Genomic DNA, 27,716 nt, shown 5'->3' with positions numbered 1-27,716 from the left:
CATTTTTTAACCCAACGTTGGGTGAGACCATATTTGACCCAAAATTGGGTTAACACAACCCAGCAGTTTTTAGAGTGTAAGTGCAGCCTTGGTGAGCAGAAGAGACTTCTTTTAGACATTTTTGAACGGTCGCATATTTATTATTTCTGTATACATTTATTTTTGGACATGAAAAAGATTATAAAAACCAATGCAACATGACTAATTTGTATAAAGGCTCAAACGTGTTTTATTCCAGAATTTTGCTTGAAAACAGTCATATTTTGACATAATGACTATCACTGAAGCAAAACTATAAATTGATCATATCTGATATGTGTGTGAGCTTTTGACCCATTACACTCACTCTGAACTGTTGCCAGAAAGTCCACAAAAAAGTGTTCTCGAAGTTAGAGAAAAAACACAATTCATATGCAGTGCGTGAACATTCTTAAATGGTAAAGAAGCAACTCTTTGGTCAAAGGTAACAAACAAAATGTAAATACTAGTGTATATTAAAAAAAATTACATACATATACATATACATATATATATATATATATATATATATATATATATATATATATATATATATATATATATACATATACATATACATATATATATATAAAATAAGTTTTTTTTATTTAAAAAAACTTTTTTGTAGTATATTTATTGTTGATAAGTTTAGATCTCCCATCATTCCTCAAGGCATTGAACGGATCATGAACAGGTTTGATGGATAAACAGCGTGAAGAACCAGCTCTGCATTTATTTCAACGTGAAATGAAGACTAAAATAATCCACATTATCCGTACACCGAGCACTGAAAAACATAAATATAATACAAACAGGTTTGCTCAGTGTGTTGCTGAGGTCTTCAGGGTCAAAGGTCATCGAGTCACGACTCACACTTCCGTGTCTCTGCTGGTGTGTGTGATGCGCGTGCTCATTTCAGCAGGTTCACAGCCGCTTCTCGAATGCATTTGGCTGCGTTCTGGATGTCCTCCTGCGTCTGCTCGACGGTGACGACTACTCTAATGCTGAGGACACAGCAGATGTTCAGGTCAAGACATCAGTTTCACATCAAAACATCGTTTCTAAGAGGTTTAAGTGATGAGATCATTCACAGCTGACCTTGGCGGTGGCAGGAATCGCTCCTCTTTGTCCAGGTATCGAGCCAAAGTGAGCGCGATCCGTCTGTCCAAACTCTACAGAAATCACCAGAGCACAGATCATTTCATCACACCGCATCAAATATACTTTCTGAAAGTCAACATGAATTCAAAATGACCTTTTTCTAAACTTTGTTTATTAAATGTCAGTGACCTAATTGTGCACATTATATATAAATGTTATGAGAAACTTGTTACATTTTGATCCATCACTGTATCTCTGCCTCTGAAATAATGGTCCTATTTTGGTTATATAGGAAATAGGCTCATTTTACAACTTTTTTACAACCATTTTACCGGTTTCGAATCCATTCAGCCGAACTCCGGGTCTGGCGGTACCACTTTTAGCATAGCTTAGCATACATCATTGAATCGGACAAGACCATTAGCATCTCTCTCAAAAAAATGACCAAAGAGTTTCGATATTTTTCCTATTTTTCCGATTTTCCTTATTGGAAATGGAAAGAATACATTTAATTATTTATTGAACATAAAAGATGTCTTTTATGATCACTAATACTGCTTTTATTGGATAAAAAATACAGTAAGAACAGTAATATTATGAAAGAACTATAATTTCAAAATAATAATAATATTACCATTTAAAATAGCTGTTTTCTATGTGAATATATGTTAAAATGTAATGTATTCCTGTGATCAAAGCTGAATTTTCAGCATCATTACTCCAGTCTTCAGTGTCACATGATCCTTCAGAAATCAGTCTAATATGATGAAACATTTATGATTATCATCAGTGAAAACAGTTGTGCTGCTGATTCATATTCATGTGGAAACTGTAATACATTATTTCAGAATTATTTGATGAACAAAGTTCAAACGAACAGCATTTATTTGAAACCGAAATCTTTTGAAACATTATTAGTCACTTTTGATCAATTTAATGCATCTTTGCTGAATAAAAGTATTGATTACTTTCTTCCGTCTGTGATCTTACGCACCACAAACTTTTCAATGTTCATTTTGGCATCTAAAGCTACGAAATGCTTCACATTACAAAAGCACATTTATACGAGCCGTTATGAGGTTACAGAGATATTGTTCTCTGGATTGGATAGTTTCAGCGATATGCTGATGACTGAGACTCATTTGTCTGTGATTGGCTGGTTGAACGTACGTAATCGATGATTGTTCGGAGCAGCTTCAGGTCGTTTGCTCTGGATCCTGTGCTGTTCTCCAGCTGTAGATGTAGAGCCGGAGCAATAAACTCTCCCACCACCTTCAGTCCTGGAGTCCTGCAACACACCCCGATGACATCATCACTCCTGACCGCACAGTCCAGAACCAGCCAACAACAAAGATGCATTCGCTCAGGAGGACATGTGGCATGATTATTATAACCGCTCACAATAACGCCAATAACACTGATTTTATTTTCATAGGCGATGTTTGGTTTTTTAAAACATATCATGCAATACAATGATGATGATTGAGAAATGAACAAATAAACATTCCTCAAAAGCCTGATGATCATATTTGACACTCATGATTTCCCTATAAAGTGATGTTCCAGCTCTACATTCAGGTTACTGAACATCTGTGGCTCATTTAGGCTCATTTTCATGGAAAGACAGAAGTAGGATTGACTTGCCCTTGCAGAGCGTCGTGGACGTGTTTGCACTTCTCCCGCAGAACCCTGAAGATGCCTGTGAGAGAACATGAGGAACACTGCACTCAGTGTGAGGGTTTGATAAACACGCTTCAATGCACTTTAACTAGACTAAATGTCATTTGTGTGCATTGGTTAATGTGTCAGAAAAGAGAGCAAGCACAAGGTGCCACAGCTTTAGTGTTGTTAAGACCTGAATAATAACATTGAGTTTAATGGCACAGGCATCTGGAGAACACTAGATCACCCCCTTGAGTGCTGAGGTTTGGTACAAAAACAAATATGAGATGGGAGAAAAGTAACAAGTCAGTGCTTTTGCACTCTCTCAAATGTTCTGCGTTCACCCGAGAATCGCACAACCTTTTGAACTCTTTGCGAGCAGACACAAAGTTTCTCGGGGAAACGCAAAACATTTGTGGGAGAGTGCAAAAGCACTGACAAATAATTTTTAACATAACTTCGTAGTTATGATTGTTATTTACTCTCTTTAAAGGAACACAAGGTCACATGAGACACAGCCATCTTCTAATCGTGTACAAACTGGGAACTATATTCTCAGAAGGCGAAGCACTGCTACTTGGGTGGAGTGATTTACTCCAACGCTGAGCGAACTCTCTGCTCCTCACCACGGGGCTTCTCAGGCGCTGCGAGTAAATCACTCCGCAGAAGTAGCAGTGCTTCGCCTTCTGAGAATATAGTTCCCAGTTTGTCTACGATTAGAAGATGGCTGTCTCATGTGACCTTGTTATTCGTACACGCTGTGACAAATCACAACATGTAAATAGGAAAATGTTGGCGTTATTTTGTCATTTATTGGGAGCAGTATGCTAGCTGGAGCCATTTACCTCCAGTCTTTGTGCTAAGCTAGGCTAGCGGTGGGTGCGTCTGACAGAGTTACAGCACGCACGGAGATGAAAAAGGTATGTATGGACTTATCTAACTCTGGGGGATACGGCGAATAAGCTAAAGTCCCAGAAAGTCGGCGTGTTCCTTTAAATTAAATAGTGTGATATTTTTGTCTTTATATCTGCCATCAGCCACTCTGCTAAAGTGAGGTGCTGGACTCACTCAACTCCCACTGAGAGAGCCGTATGAAGCTCGTGTCCCCCGGGGAGAAGCCGAAGCTTGTTTTGAACACGGTCTCTCAGCATTCATTCAACTCAAACACCACTGATGGGCTCAGAGACACACAACTGCCCGAACACTCACCGATCAACACTATAAACATCCTCATTATTTAACGAAGCTGTTAAAGGCCCCGATATACTGACGATGAACTTGTTTTTTGTTCTTCGCTTTGGGGTAAAAAGAAGTTGACCAGTGATAAACTCCTAGCGAACATCCGGACGAGCAGCGTTTAAATGACTGTGTCAATATAGCGGCATGCTTTCCTGTCAATAACAAAATAAACACACAGCTAAAATGACAGCGGTGAGAAAACATCAGTTCAGAAAGCCTCTGATCTCAGCGATGTGTGTGTTTGCACCAGCTCTGTGATTCAGCGCTCCAGTAACGTCACGTTTATTTATAAAGCACTTTATACAGTAGATCGCTTTAAAGGGGAGGTATAATGCCCTTTTCACAATATGTCTTTGATGTCCCCAGAGTGTGTGTGTGAAGTTTTAGCTCAAAATACCCCACAGATATTTTTATATAGCATGTTAAAATTGTCAATTTTTGAGGGTGAGCAAAAACGCACCATTTTGTGTCTGTTCCTTTAAATGCAAATGAGCTGCTGCTCCCGGCACAGGGGGCGGAGCTTCAACAGCTTGTGCTCACACAGACATGCACTGAAAATTTCTAAAACGTTTAGCCTTTTATGTTCAAACCGGATTCAGAAAATGATGGAGACTCGAGAAGAAGTGACAACATGTAGAATGCAACAGGACGTTTCTGAATGTTTAGTTGATGAATTTATGTAGCTTATAGTTATCTTCTAGGCATTGATTAGCATATTCTGTCTTGATAATCTATAAATCGTGTCTCCCCCGGGGGCGGGGTTTATGTAAATTATAGGGTTGGTGATGTCACTAACCCGGGAGGAAGCTTGTGTAGTCCCTACCAGCCGTTTGTTGTAGTCCTTAAAAAGCGATTTCTTTAAAAGTAAATATCTCCCTTTGCTTTGAACTTTGAGCGTTGTAACTTTGCAAATGTTGTTTATGATCAAACAGCAACATTACACACTAACTAAAGTTAGAAAAGTGAAATCATAATCAACCACCCCTTTAAATCAGCAGCTTTACAGTATCAAAGATGAAAAAACAGTGTCAGTGTCTCTTTTAGTTGGAGGTCCGACCTCGACGGACTGAACAGGAGATGTACACGTCAAAGAAGGCGGAGCCTCAGAGCCACACCCACCTATTACATCATTGCCATGGACCAATGGCAGTTCGAAGGTGTTTGCCTGCCAGAGCGAACTTTCCTAGAAAGTTCACTATTGAAACAGGTTTCAAACTTAATTTTTGCCTGATCTTGTTCAAAATGACGTCACACCAGTTCATCCCTCGATTCCGCTTGAAGTATACCTTGGCCTTGAGAGTGTTTCTATATGGTTCTTCAAAAGGATCCCCAATGCAAGTCTAAAAGAGCTGGGGATAATCTGGTGTTTCGATATGGCATGGTTCCCTCGTCAATGTAAGTCTATGGGATTTTCAGCCCTTTTAAAGTCCGCCAAGCAAAAGTCTGATCATCCTTAAGAGTTTTATTCAAGTGCCTTAACTAAATGTGAGTAATTGTGTTGGCCTAGCAAATACAGCTAAAAATTATGTCTGTTTTTATGTCTGAGCGTCGCTGCATATGGTTTACATCAGCTGATTATCAGAGGGTCTCTTTAAAGTCCAGCCAAATCAGTCAACTAAAACACAGTTAAAAGTTAAAAAAAGAAAGAAATGCTTAGTCATGTTATATAAAGGACGATAAAAAACCATAACTCAGGTGTGTGTATATATAGAATAGAATAAGAAGTCTCTTCTGCTCACCAAGGCTTCGTTTATTTGATCCAAAATACAGCAAAAACAGAAATATTGTGAAATATTTTTACAATTTATTTTCTATTTTCTATTTGAATTAAAGTGTAATTTATTCCTGTGATCAAAGCTGAATTTTCAGCATCATTACTCCAGTCTTCAGTGTCACATGATCCTTCAGAAATCATTCTGATATGATGATTTGATGATCAAGAAACATTTATTATTATTATTATCAGTATTGAAAACAGTTGTGTACAATTTCTTTTCAGGATTCTTTGATGAATAAAGTTCAAAAGAACATAATTTACCTGAAATAGAATCTTTTGCAACATAATAAATGTCTATACTGTCACTTTTGATCAATTTAATGCATCCTTAATGCATCTTTCCAAAAAAAAAACCAAAAAACCTCTTACTGACCCCAAACTTTTGAACGGTAGTGATAATATTACAAAAGCTTTCTATTTCAGATAAATGCTGTTCTTTTGAACTTTATTCATCAAATAATCCTGGAAAGAAAATTGTACACAACTGTTTTCAACATTGATAATAATCAGAAATGTTTCTTGACCATCAAATCATCATATTAGAATGATTTCATTGTCATTCATATTAGAATTCTAGAATTAGAATTAGTGATGATGCTGAAAATTCAGCTTTACCAACACAGAAATAAATTGCATGTTAAAATATATTAAAATAGAAAACAGTTATTTTAAATTGTAAGAATATTTCACAATATTAGTGTTTTGCTGTATTTTTGATCAAATAAATGAAGCCTTGGTGAGCAGAAGAGACTTCCTTTTAAAACATTTTTAAAAAATCCACCACTGTATATAGAGGTATATCTAAAAGTATGCTCCCATCTAGCAAAACAATGATATACTAAATGGCTAGAGAAGATACAATGCCTGCTTTAGTGTGAGTAAATGTCACCTGGATCTTCCTCCATGATGTTCAGGCCTTCGATGGCGGCAGCAGCCAGCATGGGCGGAAGAGACGCTGAGAAACAGTAACCCTGACCTGACAGACGCTGACGACACAACAGACATTCATAATCAATCCACAACAGAAAATATTCATATTGCATTTAGAGTATAATAATGGTGGGAAAATCTACATTAGAAGCCAAGCGATGAAGGATCCATCTGGACTTGTGATTTTCACAACCAAAAACGAAGCTATACAACATTTCATCGCATTTAAACAAAACTTTGATTTGGACAGTGGAGACAGTGGCACCTGGTGGTTATTATTAATCATTAATATGCTTATAACTTTACAACTATAAATATGCTTTTAACCATCCCTGCAGAGTCCAACAATATCACATTTATCAAGGTCGCCAATATTATTGGTCCATTTATATAAGATTGAAACTGCTGGATATTTGCAACACTCTGAAACTTAAGCATCTTTGGAACCAAAACTTGATAAATATGCTGTTAATGATTGAGTTTTCTAAACTCTTTCCTATCCCTTTAGGGAACAAAATCAACACTGCCACATCTGTTTACTCGTCTGCCATTTTTAACATTATAAATGTTTGTATATTTAATAAACATTGTCAAATCTTCACCAAAGTGGACTATACATTGAATGCTTGCTCTTCACATCGAGCCACAGGTTATCACTCTGAGTTATTGGGTTTTGAGTCTCGAGGGGCATTTTTTCAAAGTAACTGGGCAGTAAAAGTGTACGAAAATCTGCAAACAGCCCAGATTGCTGATGCTCCATATGCACTTCAGTAGAGCGTGTGTATTCGCTTCCTTCACATCATTAAAGGGAAGAACGAATCTGATATGATCCATGTGATTCGCAAACCATGTTATATGACCGTCAAATAGGCAGGGAAAAGAATAAATGACTGTATGACCGTAAAATCAAACCTCATAAATACAGAGGATGGCAAAATGCATCATATGGTAACTCAAGTGGAATGATGTCATAGCAAAAGATTGATTTCTGTCAATCATCCACACAGATACTTTAAAGAAACGTAGTTAGAAACTCGCATCTCGATCACATATCAAAGAGATTCGGGCACATGAGGGTAATTCCACACGTACGTCCAGATTTAAAAAAGCATATGTATGTAATTACAGTTTTATCTTCAGAATATAAGAACCATATGTACAGAAATATACATCAAAAGAAGACTCTTTTGATCATTCAAGCAATAACCAGAGTCAGAACCAGCCAAATCTATTAGATTCGCAGCACCAAACAGTTAAGAGTACGTATAACATACCGTTGCCTAATAAAACCCTTTGCTTACTGAACACAAAGACAAAACCAACGTCAAATATTGAAAATACAGATTAGAAGACTATTCAGGATTATTTCCGGCTGCCGGTATTTGCTGTAAACACATTTCCCATGCGCCACTGAGTCAAAATGATTGTGTGTGGGGAAATGGACAGAAAGCCAGAGATGATGTAAACAGACATTAGACTGAAGCCAGGTGTTATGCCTTCAGCCTTTCATTCAAAGTCGGATGTGGAATATTCCTACGTAACATCGTCGGCTTCAGACCATGAAGGTGTTCCACTGCCCTGCCATCAGCTTTACAGGAGTATCAACACAGAAGGTTCCAGGTAAACAATTTGTGGAAATCTACTGTACATGGAGGATCTTGAGGTGCGTCCCAACTGGCGTACGTATGCACTATTCCACGTCGTTTTGCAGTATAAATGTCCTGATTAGTGTGTTCACACTGAACATTACGAATATAACGTGTGCACTTTAAACACCCGGATGATCATTAACTGAAAAAATGAAGTGTGGAATGTTGGACACTTCCTGTTCTCAACTGACACGGAGGGGGAGGGGCTAACAGGCTATGATTGACAGATGACAAAATAACCTTAATACAGTACACGGTTAAGTACATATTGCATACAGTGCGTCATTTGGGACGCAACCTTGAAGATTAGGACTGAGTTGAATGGAACAATAGACATTATGCTGAATATTCCTGTAATAAAGCCACTTTAGATGGTGCAGATCAGTTGTTGGTTTGTAGTCATACCTGATGATCAATAACGAATGATCGTCCACAGCAGAAACCTCCGATGGATGCCAACGCATTCTCCATGCTGGCACTTATGAGGTCAATATCATCAATCTGGATTAAAACACACATCATTATTATTGCACAACTGAGCATCTGGACCTGTAGAAGTGCACGGTTTATTCTAGCCATTACGTACGTTGACCCCATAATGCTCCGTGACTCCTCTTCCATGTTCTCCAAGCACCCCAAAAGACATGCTCTCCTCCAGAAAGATCCGTACTTTATATTTGTACTTCAGTTTTACCTGGAAAAGAAGATGCAGCCATTAAAAACATCAACTCGTGTGGAAAAACACAACCAGTGCAGTGAAGTAGCAGTGATCTGCAGAAGTGTATTATATTTATGGTCAGGTGTTTGTTCAAATCCCATAAAAGTTATAATCAGTATTAGAAGAGGTATACCAGAGCACTCAGAAAGTAATCGGATCCTTTTCTTTTTCTTTTAATACTTCTCATGTTGAAAAGCTTTATTTTAATGCCTTTTAATAATCTGCACCCCACTTGATATATTTCAGTTTTATCTTTCTATCACAAATCTGTTTATGTGTCATTATGGAGTAAGGAGTTCAGATTGATGTGAGAAATTCATAAAGGTGAAATGAAACAAAACGTGTGTGGGGGGAAAAGCTGAATTATGCTCTGAATGATCTCACCAGTTCAGGCAGTGGACAGATATCTGCAGTGTTGATATACAGACCCTCAACTAAAATGAACCGTCTGATTACTCTCGCCTTGCGTGGATTCTGAAACACAACACATAAAAACAACATAACTATGAATGAACAAGCATGTCTACATGTACAGCAAAGCAACAAACAAACATCTGCTGCACTCAAAACATTATGTACTCTTTAATTATGTGTTCTGAGTGAATGTAGACCGTTGCTAAGGTCTTCTGAGTGGTTGTTAGGGTGGAGAGATGAATATATGTACTACTATATATAGTAGTACATGCAATATATCTTATTGCGCTTGATACATCGGTGCATGTTCTACTAAAGCAAATTTGTCGTTTAATGAGGTCTAATATATGTTGTTAGTGGTGAGAAGTTTCACGTCAATAAATACATAGATCCGACTACATCAAGCATGTATTTAAATGGTCCAGTGGCAGAGCTTTTGCCAAGCGTGTCAGAGGTTTGGGGTTCTAATCCGCACTCGTATAGGTTTTTTTTTCCTTATTATGCTTATCAGTGGTTGCCTATCAGGCAGGGACACGTTTGTGTGCATTTTGTTTTGTAATATTTCACCGGAACGAATAGAGAGTCTCCACAACGGATTGAAGCGCGCGTCCGAGTGAAGACTGTGCGCGAGCCACAAGAGAACACAGTCTCCGCATCACTGATCGCAGCGGCAACGAGCACTTTGATCACTTGATTTCAAAAACAACACATTTCATCGAACTGTGACCTTAGAATCGAAAATGTAATCCAGTATCCAGTCAAATCCCAATTGTTAAAATCGGTTACACATCAATTCAATATGTCCTTGTTACAGTGTATTTATGTACTGTGTAATACTAATAATTATTTTTGCTATAGTTTTAGGGTTAGTTGGTTGTAATTATGCATCATTTACTGTTATTACTATAGGAAGTAAATGTTACTGTTACTTTAAAGTTGCAGTAATCTCTGAGAAATGAAATTTTTGTTCACCTAAACAAACAATTTTGTGAATATTTGCTTGATGTCTCCTCTGTGTGTGCTGAAAAAATGTGTTTCTCAGAAATCGCTTACTGCACCTTTAAAAATCAAGTCTACATTGTTTGATACAGTTTTACCAGGAAATAGGTTACGAACACCATTTTATGCTTTATTTATTGAACTTCTTTTCATGTCACCTGGTCGAATCCCTCCTCACCTTCTGATCTTCAATCTCTTGCTCCTTCAGAAGGCGCTCTAGATCCTCCATATCGTTGTGTCTGAAGTATTTGATGAAGCTGCGTGAAGCCTGGAGGCCTTTCTGAATGGAGAAACACGCCGCCTCGTCGCTGAGAAAACCAGACACACACGCAGATCAGGATCCGCTTTATCATCTCTGAAGATGTTGCTGGTTCAGCTGTGGATGTGAACTCACACAAAGATGATGTCTCCTCTCTTGGAGTACGCTGGAATGGCACTGGCGATGGTGGCGAAGCCGTAGGAGTAGATGATGGCCTCCTCGGTTCTCATGAACTTTGCCAAGCGCTCTTCCAACTCCAGATGAACATCTGCAGAACATGTACATGCTTTAAACTGAACACAGTGTCATCAGACAGACAGACAGACCTGAGGTGACGCGTCCACCCACCGAACGTCCCATAGAATCCTCTCGGTCCACATGTTCCCACGCCGTATTTCTTTAGTGACGTCAGCGCCTTACACTGAAAACAGATTAATGACACTGAAAGACACAGTTGATGCAATGCTTTTGTTGAAGTACGGTACGATGTTCATCACAAACAGAGGGAATATCAAAATCTTTATAGTGGCCACTTTATTTACATGAAATGGGCCCATTTACTAATTTTGTTAAAGAAAAGTATGAAGAAAAATGTTTTTGTTTTTTTCATAACTAAAACGAGACGACACCAACGTCATTAAATGATAACTGTTAATTACATTCAAAATGTTGTTAAAAAATAAAAACTTAACAAATATAATAGCAAGGATGCATTAAATTGATGAAAAATTACGTTAAAGACATTTATATTATTACAGAAGATTTATAGAACAAATAAATGCTGTTCTCACAACTGTTTTCAACACTGATAATAATCAGACGTGTTTCATCATATCAGAGTGATTTCTGAAGGATCATGTGACACTGAAGGCTGGAGTAATGATGCTGAAAACTTGATCACAGGAGTAAATTACACTTTACTATATATATTCACATAGAAAACAGCTGTTTTAAATGGTAATAATTTGGACAATATTTCTGTTATTTTTGGTCAAATAAATGCAGCCTTGGAGAGCCGTAAGTTATTTACAGTAAGTGTAAGAGCGTGTAAACGACGCCTTCCCAATCAAGATGTATTCAGCATTAATGATCAAACTGCACATTGCAATCAGGAACAGCTAAGCTGCCTGTAAAAGTGAAGAATGGAGAAGCACTTGGACTAGCGTCTGCGCTGCTACAAACCTTCACACGCTCGTTGTCCAGCAGACCCAAGAAGTTAAATGAGGCGAAGTTAATGCACTCTTTCCCATTTACGATGATTTTGTGGCTTGGAGGGCTGTAAAAGAAAAACACTGCCTCAGTCAGTGTAATTTACACAGTAATTATTACTCCATATGGGGCCAGAAATGTTGATTTGAACATTGTTTCATGTAATTAATGTCTGCGCTCGCTGACGTACCCTGTGACCACATCGTAATGAAGCGAAGGATGGTCTTTGGATACGGGAGGAACCAGCGGCTCAGGCTGCCACTCCTCAATCAACTCCTCTTTCTCCTGAAACACACCAGTACAGGACACAAATGCAATCAAGATACATTTCCTGTCGTGAAGTAACTGGGTCAAATTACCATTACCAGTATTATAATACTGTCATTTCATTTGACACATTTCTAAATTGTCTTAAGTGCAAACGGTGGCTCAGGAAGGTCAAAAAGCACGTGATGAGAAGCACTAGGATAATATAACATCAGAAATCAGACATTCACATTCGGACGGATTCGATTTCTTAGAGGACCGTTGAGTTTTTACTGAGGTTGTGTGAGAAAAACACAGACCTGGAAGATTCAGACGGGATTAAAATCACAAAGTATGTCTGTGAAAAAAAAAAAAAAAAAATCGAACTTCCCCCTAAAAAACTAGTCCCGTTCAAAATCACATAGGGCTTATGTTGTTTTTTGATCTTGTGCAAATTTTAGCAAGCAAGCAAATTTTATTTATATAGCACTTTTCCAAACAAGTCACTGCAGTTCAAAGTGCTTTACAAGCACAAAAATAAAAAAATATATAAGTACAAGTAAAATACAAGAATAAAAAATAAAAATTTATTAAAATGAAGAAAAGAAAAATATAGGTGTGATGTGTTCTCTCTTCTTGGTCTTTGTCAATACTCGAGCAGCGAAGTTTTGTATTAATTGTAGTTTATTAATTGTAGTCTTTGGTAGTTTGGGACTATTACAATAGTCAAGCCTGCTAGTTATAAATGTATGCATTCATTTTTCTGTATTGCTCAGAGAGAGAATGGTCTTATTTTAGCAATGTTTTTTAATTGATAAAATGCTATTTTAGTAATTTTACTTACATGCGCTTTAAAATTAAAATCAGAGTCAAAGACTACCTCTAAATTTAGTTTGCTTAATGGCAACTAATTGAATAAAAATCAATTATAGTTAACAAACAGCAACTGTATTAACAGCAATACTTAAACATAAATGTGTAGCATTTTATTAATGGTTACTGAAAAAAGTCTGACAGATCATGGCAGTTTGTTGCTTTACATTGATATAAAACTTGCAAAATATCAGATATCAGATCATATTTCATATTCTTTAGTAAAACACAAAAAGTTTGGGGTCACTTTTTAAAAGAAATTAATATAAATATGCATTAAACTGACAGTAAGTGACAGTAAAGGTATAAATAACCTTCTATTCATCCAAAAATCCTCAAACATTTCCGCAGAAATATGAATCAGTTTTCACTGATGATAATCAGAAATGTTTCATCATATCAGAATGATTTCTGGAGGATCATGTGACACTGAAGACTGGAGTAATGATACTGAAAATTCAGCTTTGATCACAGGAGTACATTACACTTTACTATATATTCACATAGAAAACAGCTAGTCTATTTTAAATTGTAATAATATTTCACAATATTACTGTTTTTACTGTATTTTTAAGCAAATGATTGCAGTCTCGGTGAGCAGAAGAGACTTTCAAATTCAAAAACATTTAAAAAAAATAATAATTCAGGCCTCAATCTTTTGAACGATGGTGAACAATAAGACTGCTTGAATCCAAAATAGCCGCAGTAATACAGAAATCATCCTTCAGCGAGCATCGACCCAGTGTCTGAATGAAGGATCGCTCACCTTTTCTGTGAGGTCTGATCTCTCCTGAAGTTTATATGTTTTGGAGAACAGCAGTCTGATAATCCACAAAATCAGGATACCTTCTAAAATCAGATGATATGCCGGTGCCTGGAGGAGAAATCAACATTATTATGAAACGAACCGCATCACTTCCTCATCTGATTGAACACATTCATAAGCCATGTGTAATGGTGATAAATGAACAATTGTGATGCACATCATATATTAATGTTGTCATTGTTCATCAGATGAATTTACACCATAATTTAAATGTAATGCTTTCCAGATGAAGCACTCCTTATCAGACATCCTAAAGATGAATGTTTTATTCTACTTATTAATATTAGAAGAGTCTTATAAACATTGGGGGGGGGGGGGAGGGGGGGGGGATTATTGCTTTAGTTCTCATATATAACTCTCACAATCAATCAATATAAAGCATTCACAGAAAAAAAAAAGATCATACAGATTTGGTCACAGTTAATCTCTCACTTTGACAACAGAGAAAAAGGACATAAACAGAGTTCCAGATTCAGAATAAACAACACACAATACATTAAAACATTTACACCAAAATACAGATGTTGTTACTACTTCAATAACTTGGAATCAACCAAAACATGACAGAACTATCCTGAAAGCTTCTTATTTATATATATATTTTTATGAGAGCCCATATTAATGTCATGCTTTCAGTGTATTAACAGTAAGGGTAATAACTTTGTGCCTGTGGTAAACTCAGGTGTAGATGAGTGAGTCTCACCTGTCTGACTGTTAAACACTTCCTGGAGTTACAACACTGAAGAACATTATGTGTGTGAAATACAGACAAATACAATCATATGGGCCGGTGCTGTTCAACCGAACACACGCCACATATCTGTCGATATTTAAGAAAATAAAAAAATAAATAATAAAAGCAGAAAGTTTGTAGTTACCTCGTAGAAAGCTTGCACCATCTCCACCAACACCCACTGTTGCCCCGACGCCATTTTGACTGAGTCATGTGACTGAGTGCGCGTCCCTGATTCATGTGAGGCGCCATCGCGTGGAGATCACGTGCCGGTGCAGGATCTCAGAATCAAACCACTCTGTTGATGTTTTATAACATCATTGTAGCCACAAGGTTATTATAAACGCTCTTTGTTCTGTCTGTTTCCTACAGCACGATCTTCTTTATTTGGGACAAAGTGTTGAAAATGCAAAACAAATAACTAAATAACTAAATGTCCTGCAAAATACTACCCAGTGAAGCATGTTTTGGAAAGAATTACGCTGAGCATTTCTACCTGTCAACAGTTCAACAGTTTTGCAAATGTGCATGCATGCATGATAGACATTTGTTTATTTGATGCACTTTTTAATTTTTTCAGAATGACTTTTATGTGAAGTACAATACATTAAGCAATTAGTTATTTTATTAGGAAAACACATTGGATAAAAAGTGTACTCTTTGTAAACCAAATTTGTTATATATAAATAATTTTAAATGATGCATAAACAAGGTGAAATAAACTATAAAATAATGTTTTTTAAAAGGTGCACTGAAAGTATGTTTTCTGTCGTCAATAATGTGACTATATAATATCCCTTGTTGTTGTGGCATTCATATTTTTGTGGAAACCATAACCCTTTTTTTTTTTTTTTTTTTTGATTCTTGAATGAATAAAAAATCATTTTTGATCAATTTAATGCATTGCTGCTAAAAAATAAAAAAAATCGCTAAAAATCTTACTGACCCAAACTTTTGACCGGCGGTGTACAGAATCACCTTAAATATTGTAGGCTACACAAACAGCACAAATGGCCCAAAATATATTTTGACATATAGAAATAGCCTATATTCACGGTCTCTGTATATTTCTAGGCTCTGTGTGTTTGTTTGTTTCGGTGTGACCCTTAAACCACCATTTTATTTCACAAATCAAATGAGACTTTCATTCTGATGTCTTCCTGTGTGAGTCTGACACCTAGTGGGCTTTTCGTGATCTGCGCTTGTACAGTATTTCATTCTCGTCGTCCGGAGACATGTGAAGTGCGAGTTAAGTGGATAGTAGCCTATGCCATGGACAGAGCTAAACTTTTTATTAATATTTATTAGTAGTCTGGTGTAATGTTGTGTTATTTTTATACGCAAATGCCTGATGTCCATATTCCACACCCATCTTTGACCTTGTTCTGCTGCAAACACTAATGTGGTTTATATGATGGGTATGTTGCTGTTGGGTCAGTGTGTCACATGTTCGTTATCTAACATCACGTCACTACAGAGACAACACTCAAGAGAGCATCACACCCTCCTTCAACAGTGTATCCTGAGAGATGAGGCGGAATATGCTGCATAACTCCTGAAAGTAGGAACATCTACTTTGAAATTAGTTTATTACTAGGATGTTCTTCACACAAATACACCACAAGGTTTAAGAAATGTTTCTTGAGCATCAAATCATCATATCAGAGTGATTTCTGAAGGATCATGTGACACTGAAGACTGGAGTAATGATGCTGAAAATTCAGCTTTGATCACAGGAATACATTACACTTTACTATATATATTTACATAGAAACCAACAATTTTAAATTGTGATAATATTTCACAATATTACTGTATTTTGATCAAATAAATGCAGCTCTTCTTGTCCCAGTACATGAGAATCAGGAGTGTGACGTTTGCCTTAATTATTATGGCTGTTTTGCTGTTGCCTGTGTTTTAAGTTTACAGTCTAAATACTAAGAAGAAAAAGAAAAGAAAAGCAGATAAATACATGCTTTCTCATGATTGATCCCTTTTATTCAGATTCATGCGTTCTTTTTATATGAACACTAAATAAGCTGAGAAAATCATGTTTTAAGACTAAATAGTGCATACACAATCCGTTCATCACTTGTTTCTGCTTCTTCTTCACGTGTCCTTTGATCTGGAGATGTACTGTTTCAGAAGATGACACACACATCTTAACAGCACACACACACTCTCCCCTCCTTCTCTCCACTCTCGAAGGCATAAGTCTCCAAACTCACCCTATCACCTGTCCTCTCGATCCTCACTCATCTCCTTCAAGACATTTCTTCTTCAGTTGTCCCGCACTCACTCATTTCATCAACACCTCTCTTCACACTGGTATCTTTCACACAGCATTTAAGCTCGGGTAACCCCACTGCTTAAGAAACACTCTAACCCAGCACAGCTAGAAAATTACAGATCAGTATCCCATCTTTCATTCATTGCTAAAACACTTGAACGAGTCGTGTTCAACCAAATCTCTGCCTTTCTCACACAGAACAGTCTGGTTTCAGAGGTCACTCAACTGAGACGGCCCTGCTCTCAGTTATTGAAGCTCTGAGACGGCAAGAGCAGCTTCCACATCTTCAGTACTCATCCTTCAGGATCTGTCTGCTGCTTTTGACACTGTTGCCTAGCAGATCCTCCTGTCAACCCTAAAGATGAAGGGCATAAGACACAACATCTGGCTACTGGAGTGCCTCAGGGCTCAGTGCTGGGGCCGCTTCTCTTCTCCATCTACATGTCATCACTAGGATCTGTCACTCAGAAACATGGCTTTTCCTATCACTGCTACGCTGATGACACACAACTCCACCTCTCATTCCAGCCGGATGATCCGACGGGAGCTGCTCGCATCTTATCCTGCCTGACAGACATTTCTTGCTGGATGAAGGACTAAACCTTCAACTAAACCTTGCGAAGACAGAGCAGCTTGTAATCCCGGCCAGCCCAACAGTTCACCACAACTTCTCCATCTAGTTTCATCATCCAAAACTCCATCCAGGACAGCCAGGAACCTTGAAGTTGTGATTGATGATCAAATTAACAGACCACATTGCTAGCACTGCCTGGTCCTGCAGATTTGCCTTATTCAATATCAGGAGCTACACAACTCCTTGTCCAAGCGCTTGTTCTCTCCAGACTGGACTATTGTAACGCTCTCCTGGCAGGTCCTCCAGCATCAGTCAAACCTCTGCAGCTGATCCAGAATAATGCAACTAGAGTCGTCGAATTCAAGGCACTGATGTTTTCCTACAGAACGACCGCTGGCTCTGCACCCCTATATCTTAATTAATTATGTCAGATCTATGTGCCCCCCAGAAGCTTGCGTTCTGCTAGTGAACAGCACCTTGTGGTGCCATCATCCCGAAGAGGCACGAAATCTCACAGACCTTTCCCAGACTGTTCCCGGCTGGAGGAATGACCTGCCTATCTCAACCCGAGTCTTTCGCCATCTACAAGAAACGGCTGAAGACGCATCTTTTTTGTCAACACTTGGCCCATTAACACTAAAGGGGGCCGCACACCGGACGCGCAGCTCAGCGCCGCGCCACATCTAGGACAACTCTCACCTGAAAATCCGATAACATCAGCAATTTTCTGATTTCTGTAAATAAATATAAAACTAAATGTATATTGCAGCACAGGGTTAAGTCCGTATATACATTAACTACGATTTGAGACACATAAATGTAAATTTAATATAAAACTATGTAAATGGGGCTCTGTGGCGCGGCAGGATTTTGAACACGGTCCTGAGCCGTTGCTGAGCGCCGCGGACAGACGCCGAAAGGCGCCGCCGGTGTGTGTACTCTCATAGAGAATAATGTGTTCGAATTTAAAAGACATGGCGCTGCGTGGCGCTGAGCTGCGCGTCCGGTGTGCGACCCCCTTAACACTTTCTATTCTTTAACTATTTATAGATAATAATAAAAAACCTTGCTATGTGTGCTGCGCTGGACTAACCGGGACACAGCACTTGATTGATTCTATTCCTCTCCACATTTGTGAGTCGCTTTGGATAAAAGCATCTGCTAAATGATTAAATGTAAATGTAGCGCCCCCTACTGTATAACAGTGAAAACATGGGAAATTTCATCAATGGCGGGGAAAGAGTTAATGAGCGGATAGATGGTTTGGATAAATTGTTTCACTTTTTGTCCACATTTAATATTAATAATACAAATGCAGACATTTTTTATAATACACATGATCACATTTACATTTCTCACTCCGTAAAAATGAGCAAAAAAGTAACATTGCATGTAAAAAATATTTATTTCAACAGGACACATCGGGTAATCAGTTGACACACAATGTAAAATAACATGGGTACCAAAAAAAAAAGAAAAGAAAAGAAGTTTGACGTCTGATATTGATAAAGCTGAGCTTGTGTCCCTGATGCTGAAATCCATCCATGGTAAAAAAACAAAGGCAGAGAGTAGATTTATTGTCATGTATTGCATGTTGGTTGACAACACTTTGGCCACACTTTAAATAACATCGCAATAAAGTAAAAACTAGATGGGCTCCTCAATGTCTTTATCATCCATCAGTATAATTTCAGTCCATCACACCTTCATACACCACCAACATCTGCAAATCATTTGATAAACCATCTGAAATTCAGTTTACATTTAAAACAAATGCTTGTCTTTCCTCAACAAGGGCCCAAATGACTAAGAAAAAGAGCCAAAATGGCTGATGGCTTGAGCATTTGGCAAATATGTTAGATGTATTTTAAAGGTGTTGAAAGACCCGGGTCGGTTTAAAATCCAGTGAGTTTATGTGAAAACATCTGGCGGTTTGATGCACGTCTCTTTATTCCTCTACAAGCGCATCATCCACACTGAAGTCATTGCACTGACATGAGCTTTCTGAGCCAGCAAATAAGAAAACACAACAGGAGCAGAACAGGGACAATAATTTAAGGGAGAGTTATGGCAAACAGAGTGCATATATATATATATACACAAACATAAAGCACTTGATAAACGACAACAGTTAACAGGGACCGACACATTTAGCATTCAATGTCAAAACCTACATGGGAATTTACTTGCTTTTATCTCAAATACAAGTAAACTTGTGACTTTCTCAAAGCCAATATTTCAAGATTCTACATTTCATCTGGCAAATATATTCACACTGACACAGCAGGCCTTAAATTGCACAAAATACCAAACACTAAAAGGATTTGACCCTTTATGAGAATTCATAAACCTAACCACACTGGGTCAATATCAATGGGATACCCAAATGTACAGTTTTAACTGTTAATGTGACGATACTGTTAAAATAATTACGTTTTTGTCTTATACTTTTACAGAGTTTGCTTTTGTCATGACATTGGCAATACTGGCTTAATTAGGTTTCAGAAAACTTAAGCCAGTTTCATACGTACGGTTCACAACCGGCTGGACTGATTGGCTGAAATCATCTGGAAATCTAATTGGACTTCCTGTTTAATCTTGAAATCAACGAATCTCACAAAAACATGTCCAGGTCAAGTTTACATTCACCTCAAAATTAAAAGAATACATGACATTATTTTCATCATTTACGCACACTTGGGCACAATTTTCAAATCTGATTTTTTTTTGATGAAAGTGAAAGGTGTGGAGGTGACTGGATTGTGTTATGAATGTGCACATTCACAGAGTCCTAAAAATGTACTCAATGTTTTATGCAGAATATAATTTTGTCCTACTTTGTATTTGGGGACTTAAATTTAATAAGGACTTTTTCTTGATGGGTTTCATGAGATTCGACACAACATTCGATCTGAAAACTGATAAACGCTGCATTCGGACGACACTTTCCAAGGCAGGACGTCCCAATCCACTGATAGCATCACTCCTGTCTCCTGAGACGATCGGTTTATGAAGGCAGCATAGATGTATCCTTCATTACTTTTGATATCCCACAATCCTGTGCTTTCCATTCTGTGACAGCTGCGTTTGGTGGTCAGTTTGTGTGTAAATGTACGTTTTTGACCAATGTTTTCCACTTCTGATGTCATTTCCAGTGAGAAATTACCATTATAGTTATTAAATATTATCTTTGTTTTCCCCAAAGCTCTCTATTTTTCTGTAGATCATTAAACCGTGACTTTGCAATATGAAGGCCTTTCAGTATATAAGGTACCAATGTGATATTCCCATAATACTTCGGTTGGATCAAGCGGACGACCTCTACGAGCAGCCAGTGATCACATCAAACACCTGCGTTTGCTCACGAAAATATTGCGTTCCCCCAAAAACTCACAAAAGCATTTAGCTCAAATCTCATATCCTTCCCATCACCAGCTTTGAATCCAACGCAAAGTTTCTTGGGAAAGAAAACGCAAAACATTTTTTTCCTCCCATCACTCGGTCCCTCAGGGTCTTTTACACACAGATCCAGGATCTGGATTTTATTATTGTGCATCTCAAAGGTTAAACGATGATCTACTGTACCATCTCCACACGGGCCGCTACGGCCGCTGACGTTTCCTGAGCGAGGTCAGCTTCACCTCATAATGTCTCGTTACCTTATCTACTGAAACTGTAGCTACATCAATAAAGAGCACTAGAACTAAAATAGCTTTTTATACATTTTATCTGAACAATATCTATAGCTCTATACATCAAGTTGGGGACGGTAACATGGACACAGCAGAAACGCCACTCATGCCTTTCAACATCAGTTATTATGAGAACAGAAAAAAACAATGCAAACTGGAACATTGTAAACAGCAAAGTAACAATCACATTTCCTTACGAATGGCGTTTGTTGAGCCCGTGCTGAAACACGAGCACTTCTTGACTTCAGTTTGGCAGCGCACGACTGTCGTACGAACATCGCTGTCGGCTCCGCGCCGAGGGTTAATCCGCACACAAACAGCAGTCTTTACACGAGCAAACAGAACAGAACCGACCCAAACCGACTGTCCTTACTGGTTCCAGACCCACAGATGTGTGTGATGAGAAAGCAGGGGTTTACAGCAGAGCGCAGAGGAAAGCAGGACTGGCACTGGTAGGCATGCGAGCGTCTGTGATGGCGTGTGGCGTCCCTCTTCACCACTGTCCCTGTGTTTGCTGGGTGATGAGGTGAGGAGTCCCCGAGGACACATGGAGAGATGCTGGAGCAGGAATCACTCATCACTGACCCTGAGGAAGAAGATGTCACACACACACACACACATCTGCATCAGAGCATTACAGTGCACTGGGTTTATCTAGACGGAGCTGCAGTGGTGTCGAGCTCTGACACTCCTTCTGTGTTGTTGTGCGAGCGTGTGGTTTGGAGTCCGTGTGCGGTTACACTCTTCCGTCCGCGTGTGTGTGTTGTGTTCGCTCGTGTTTCTCATCGGCCACATGCCTTCATGTTCTCTGTGGACACACAGTCGGCTCTTCCTGAGCTCTTCCTGTCATGTTTTGTTCGAGCACTAGGATTATAACTTTTTTTCAAATAAAAGATTTCCTGTCTCATAAATCGATGAACTTTTGCTTAAAAACAATAATCCCTCCGAGTAAAAACGTTACCGCTTATAAGTAGCACTCACTAAAACTTTCTAGGAATGTTGGGAACTTTCTGGAACTTTCTAAAACAATCCAAATCTTGGTATATATCTATAGGTGAGAGGGACAGAGAGAGAGAGCTTGATACTTTTTAATATTTGTTTCAGTAGCAATATATAATATCGCACAATATAAGTGATGCTACCTTACAGAAGAACAAGGACCAATAATCTAGTGAGATTTCAGCAATCACATAGAAGAAGAGGAAGTGTGCCTTAAGTACAAAAAAACTCACAACTATTGGACGGTACCAGTTTCTTGAAGCAGAAATCAAAGGAAGAAGGGAGCGAATATTAGAAATTTCCATAAGTCACAAAATTGTAAATTAAAGTTTCCATAAAGCTCCCTCTCTCTCTCTCTGTCACTCTCTCATATATATATATATATATATATATATATATATATATATATATATATATATATATATATATATGTATTCCAAGATTTGGATCGTTCTAAAACATTCCAGAAAGTTCTAAACAGTCCTAGAAAGGTTTAGGAAGTGCTGCTTATGAGCAGTAACGGTTCTTATAATGGTTGTTCTATGTTTTATCTGGGATTACCTTTTTTTTTTTTTACTGTTTTTCATCGGTTTGTTAAAGCTGCAGTCCGTAACTTTTTTGGTTTTCAAAATGTACAACATTTTATATAATGAGCGAGTACATCACGTGATTGTATTGGGACTATTTTAGACTGGTTGGGGTCGTACCGCTGAGGAGTGACCAGGACCTGCGTGACTCATCAGACATCAACACAGAGAAGAAGCTCCGGCCACAATGTTCTTCCACAAGACTAGTTACGGACTGCAGCTTTAAGCAAAAGTTCATCGATTTGTGACATCATGGGCTGTTTTTGGTTCGTTTACGTGTGTTTGGTCCGTGTTTCGTTAATTTTTCAGTTTAACAACAGAGTTCATTTGTAAGTGGAGCGAGTCCCATCTTCTCAGCGTCTCGGTCCGCTTGTTTGGTTCAGATGGCAGCGTTCACACTTATTCAAATGATCCACACTAACAGAGCAATCGCACCAGAGTTCATTTTAATCCAACCAAACATGCCAAGTGTGAAAACACCCCATAATTATCTGCAACAAGGGGCTGTGAACTTAACATTAAATCAAATATGATGTTCCTGTAGCCCACAAACAGTCCTAAGTAAAGAGTGTTTAACTCAAACTCACCCCTGCCAACAACACGCATTATCCTGCTTTAGTGTCCACCAGCTGCATCTGCACGTTCACAGACATGGCCTCTCCTTCATACCCTCCTTTAGACTGCATCTGGTTCTGGATCGAGTTCACCTAGACACAGGATTAAAGCAAAACCAACTCAGACTAGCTTAGAGACCATCATTATGACACCAGAGAAGTCTAGGGCTGAGTCCGGCACACTCATTGTCATTGGCTGATTTTCATGTGGATTACATGATGTAGGGAATGAAGGTATGCTCTGGATCCAGCCTAGACCAGGGGTGTCCAATCCTGATATTGATATGCAGGTACACTGATACATCATCAGATTGAAGTAGACACATAATTATATTATTAAAAAGCCCTGCATAATTTATATATTTGTACAACTCCGTATTATTTGAGTGTTGATTATTAAATAGACTAAATCATTGATTATTAACTAAACTCGAATTTTGGGTTTTTGGCCAATGAAATTTTTATTTCAGTGCATCATTAATAAATGTATTTTACAGTTCATTCCTAAACAATGTGCTTTATGTAAGAACAAATTAACTGGTTTCAAGTCAGAAGTATTATTTAATCTGCATAACAAATTACATTAAAGAAATTAAAGAAGTAATTTTTGTGGGTTATATAAAGTTGAAGTAATTTTTGAGAGTTAGATAAAGTATAAATACAGTAGATCTTGAAACCATTTTTTTGTCAGTGTATGTTTTAGTGTGCCAGGATGTTTACCGTCCCCATTATTATCAATGCTTGATACACTGAGATCTACTGTACTGTCAGTCAGAAATGGAAACCTGAATTACAGTAAGATGATATCGTCTCTGTACTTACAGAGTTCATGCCACTGAAGATATCTCCAGATCCTACGTGGGCCGTGTGGACAAAATTGGTTGGTTCGCCGATCATACTGCGATCTATACGTCTCCGCCTCTTCTGCAGAGTGAAAAACAAACAATTCAAGATTACATTCACCATGTTTGATGTGCTCGATGTGTGTGTGTTGCTCAATAAAATCCTACATTAATCTGTTCATCATATAAACTGTTAGATTCATATGGATTACATTTATAATATTAATTATAACATTTTATACATATATACTTATATATAGGGATTTCCTGGGACGTCACAAGTTATTACTTCTACTGGTTTTGGACTTTCTGCACGAGAGCGCCCCCCGGCTTCCAGTATGAATGAAACATACATTACACCAGAGCGTTTAGCACTCCATAATGGAGACATTGCCTGGTTTTGGATAAGAATAAAACGTCAGATTATGCAAAGACTGGCTGAACCTGAAATCACCCCCTATACCCTCAAATAACACCCTATTTCGGATTCAGCCAGTCTGTCAGCATAGTGGTGTCCGAAACCATAGTGGACGTTATTGAGTGCACACTCATTCAATCCCACAATGCACTGCAATAACGAGCGTACAACAGATGTACGTTCAACGGCTGTCCGAATTCACTCTCTCGTTTTCATTCACTCCTTCAAGTGAACAGTATTAGTGGACTAACGTAGGGAATAGTGAATGAGGGTGATTTGGGATTCAGCCACTGTCTTGTTTTGACTATCTTGAACTTACATCTTATTAAAAAAGCTTGGGACACGTCCCCCCGTATTCTCCGTCCATGTCTATAGTGTCTTCGTGAACTTTTTGAAGCTTGAAAGATTTGGTGACATGGACTTTCATTGGAGGGAAAGAAATCACTAAGATTAAATCAAAGTATCTTAATTTGTGTTTTGAATATCAACGAACATTGTAGATTTGGAACAACACTTGCGTCTAACCCTTTAAGGTAAACATGAAATGCTGTTGGCAACACATTTTACTTCTGTAATCTGACATATTTCCGACTGAGACTGGATATTCAACAAATGCTATAGTGCATATATACTTTTCTTTCAAAGTAGATAAAATAGATATCACGTAAAAAGCTCAATGACCTGAGAGTTGAGTGTTTGGTGTGTAGTCTGGGACTGATATAGATCCTCTATGCTGGTCGTGTATGAAGGTTTCAGCGCTCATCACAGGACAGATGACAGCTCGTAATTAGGACACATAATCTTTGCTCCGGGGGAAATGTGACCTAATTTAATAAGCACCCATCTTCTTAAATTACACACTGATTTAAGATTAACCGCCCTTATATATTAAGTTCAACAGAAAACTTTTGCACTAATGCTGTTTATCATTTATGCAATACTGAGAAGAACTACACTACAGTAAAACACTAGAGTGGCCCCAACAAGTACATAAACATGCCATCAGGAGGGGTAATGACTCCACCTATCTAAGTATTAATCATGTGAATATTACAATTAGGAAAGGCAATAGAGAACTTAAACTGAATCCAAGAGAGATGTTTTGGATTTAAGGCTGATATCCAGGATTGAATGAGGACTTGGATTTAATTTTTATTTTTTTTTTTTGTTTTGTTTTTTGCCATTGATATTTGAAGTAGTGTTTTGAGCATGGAAATAAAAAGTATTGGTGAATGTCAAATGCTGTAAAGATATGTTGGTCACATGACATAACTAATCAGGTGACTTAATGAATGATTCTGCTTTCACCTGTTGCTGAGTTTGTGTCGCTCTCCCTGAGGAAGGCATGGGCCGAAACGCATTAGAGACGCGTTTAAAGTTTTTTCCATGTAGCCATCTGATGATAATACAGGCCTTTACATTTGAAAAAGTGCCACGGTCATCCTAAAGCTTTTGCACCAGAGGAACCTTCTCATAGTTCCTTGAACTATTGGCGGAAGTACCCGTTTTTTGGCATGTTTGCAGGAAATAGGAACGATTTTAGTTCTAGGAACTTCTTTTGGAGGAACTAATTTACTCCGGTCTTCGGAGTCGGTCTGAACCAGAACAGATGATGGTCTAAGTCAGAGACCATATTTTGGGCATAACCATATGTCTAGGCACTACAGGCTACCATTATAGAACGGTTTTATCATCTCAAACCTAAAACGTCTTTTATGTGTGTGTATTTCTTGTTGCTTGAAAAGTGTGTTTGTGCTATTTTATATAAAAATGCCATTGGCTTTGTTAATTTATCTACTACAATGACATTCATTAATTTTTAAGTCTCAGACATTCCTTGTGTGCTTTAGTCTTAAAAGGGCAAAGGTGGCAAATCTCTCAGCTTGTACCGACACAGAACTTCAGTCAAACCGAACTCAATTCAACATATCGACTGTTTCAGAGTTCAGAAAACACGTCACCAAACTAAAAATGACTCCTTAGACGGTTACATTTCCAGTTACAGTAGATTCTTATTGACCTTCGTTTACTGACACTGCCCTCCTTACTACATTTCATGCTGGTCAGCCTTTATTCATTGACGTGCAACAATACAAATGCCTTGAATAACAACATCCACGCATTCCTGAAGAGGGTCAAAGAGGGGCGTCAGCGAATGATTAACACTGGCTTCAATCAGGACGTTCGTGGTGTTGATATGCATATCAATGTCTTGTTTGATCAACTTTTTGACGAACACAAGCGATTAATCATTTACAACTTTTTTTTTTTATGCTTACATTAAGAAAACGAAAGAATCGATATGTAGCTCACTTTTGCTCACTAGTTCAGATCTTCAAACAACTGACTACACAAGCATTACCAATAAACTCATGCTATGGATCAATCGAATAAACCTAAATGCCAAAACGTCTGCAAACCCGTCTTACAAACTGTACCGAGGCCAACAATGTGAAACTAGATTTCCTCACGCTTTGGTTATGTGACGTCAGGACGTTTTTGTGTTTTTGTTGTTATAAATCTTGTCTGCTTTATTAACTGAGCAGAGACAAATTCTGACATAATGTGTTGCGACACCTGACGTCTCACAGGGTGTGTGATGATGATTAAAAATGGCAGGAGCAAAAACATTCACATCCACATAGAGCTGAGACTCAAGCCAAGGATAAGAGACTCATCAAACACACACACACACACACACACACACAATATTGAAGAAATGCGATATGCGACAACTCTTTAAATAATGCCATATTCGATATGCGATATGATCATGCTTTAAATGTGTAAAATAAACTAACATTATATTTAAATATATTTAATTTATGCCAAAAAACATTAGGATATTAAGTAAAGATCATGTTCCATGGAGATATTTTGTAAATTTCCTACCATAAATATATAAAAGGTGTATTTTGTGAGTGAATGCGGCACAATCGCCAACATTAATGAACAACTTTAAAGGAGATTTTCTCAATGTTTCGTTTTTTTGCACCCTCAGATTCCAGATTTACAAATAGTTGTATCTCGGCCAAATATTTTCCTAT

The 27,716-nt window shown here is 38.0% G+C and overlaps 2 protein-coding genes across 3 annotated transcripts in view; both read right to left on the bottom strand.

Annotated features, from left to right (window-relative positions):
- Positions 1–642: 642 nt before the first annotated feature.
- Positions 643–14,881, bottom strand: sptlc1 (serine palmitoyltransferase, long chain base subunit 1). The gene is made up of 15 exons (XM_084401224.1): positions 14,799–14,881; positions 13,861–13,968; positions 12,166–12,260; positions 11,949–12,042; positions 11,115–11,187; positions 10,902–11,034; positions 10,686–10,815; positions 9,479–9,568; positions 8,963–9,070; positions 8,782–8,877; positions 6,687–6,783; positions 2,764–2,818; positions 2,290–2,407; positions 1,117–1,190; positions 643–1,022 (listed from the first exon to the last, which is right to left on the bottom strand). The coding sequence occupies exons 1-15, from the start codon at positions 14,850–14,852 to the stop codon at positions 929–931; spliced, it is 1,419 nt and encodes a 472-aa protein (XP_084257350.1). The 5' UTR covers positions 14,853–14,881; the 3' UTR covers positions 643–928.
- A 4,022-nt stretch (positions 14,882–18,903) lies between these two features.
- The window catches only part of cdc42se2 (CDC42 small effector 2), a 37,437-nt gene continuing 28,624 nt past the window's right edge, over positions 18,904–27,716 (bottom strand). For both annotated transcript variants that reach the window (XM_084400941.1, XM_084400942.1), the window contains 3 exons: positions 24,232–24,333; positions 23,383–23,502; positions 18,904–21,795 (listed from right to left, as the gene is read on the bottom strand). In XM_084400941.1, coding sequence (XP_084257067.1) covers positions 23,401–23,502; positions 24,232–24,333 — 204 coding nt within the window. In that variant the 3' untranslated portion in view covers positions 18,904–21,795; positions 23,383–23,400. The remainder of the gene's footprint in view (positions 21,796–23,382; positions 23,503–24,231; positions 24,334–27,716) is intronic.

Source organism: Rutilus rutilus (assembly GCF_951802725.1).
Source record: "Rutilus rutilus genome assembly, chromosome: 25".
NCBI classification, from domain to species: domain Eukaryota; kingdom Metazoa; phylum Chordata; class Actinopteri; order Cypriniformes; family Leuciscidae; genus Rutilus; species Rutilus rutilus.
Note: the sequence above shows the minus strand (reverse complement) of the source record. Positions and strands in the feature narration are given on the sequence as shown.

Bases quoted from the DNA above. Each gene is read 5' to 3' on its own strand.
- sptlc1 (XM_084401224.1), bottom strand. From the start codon at position 14,852: ATGGCGTCGGGGCAACAGTGGGTGTTGGTGGAGATGGTGCAAGCTTTC. The intron at 9,071-9,478 runs GTGAGATCATTC...CTTCTTTTCCAG, and splicing joins TCTGTCCACTGCCTGAACTG to GTAAAACTGAAGTACAAATA. The intron at 6,784-8,781 runs GTATGACTACAA...TTGTGTCGTCAG, and splicing joins CATTCGTTATTGATCATCAG to CGTCTGTCAGGTCAGGGTTA.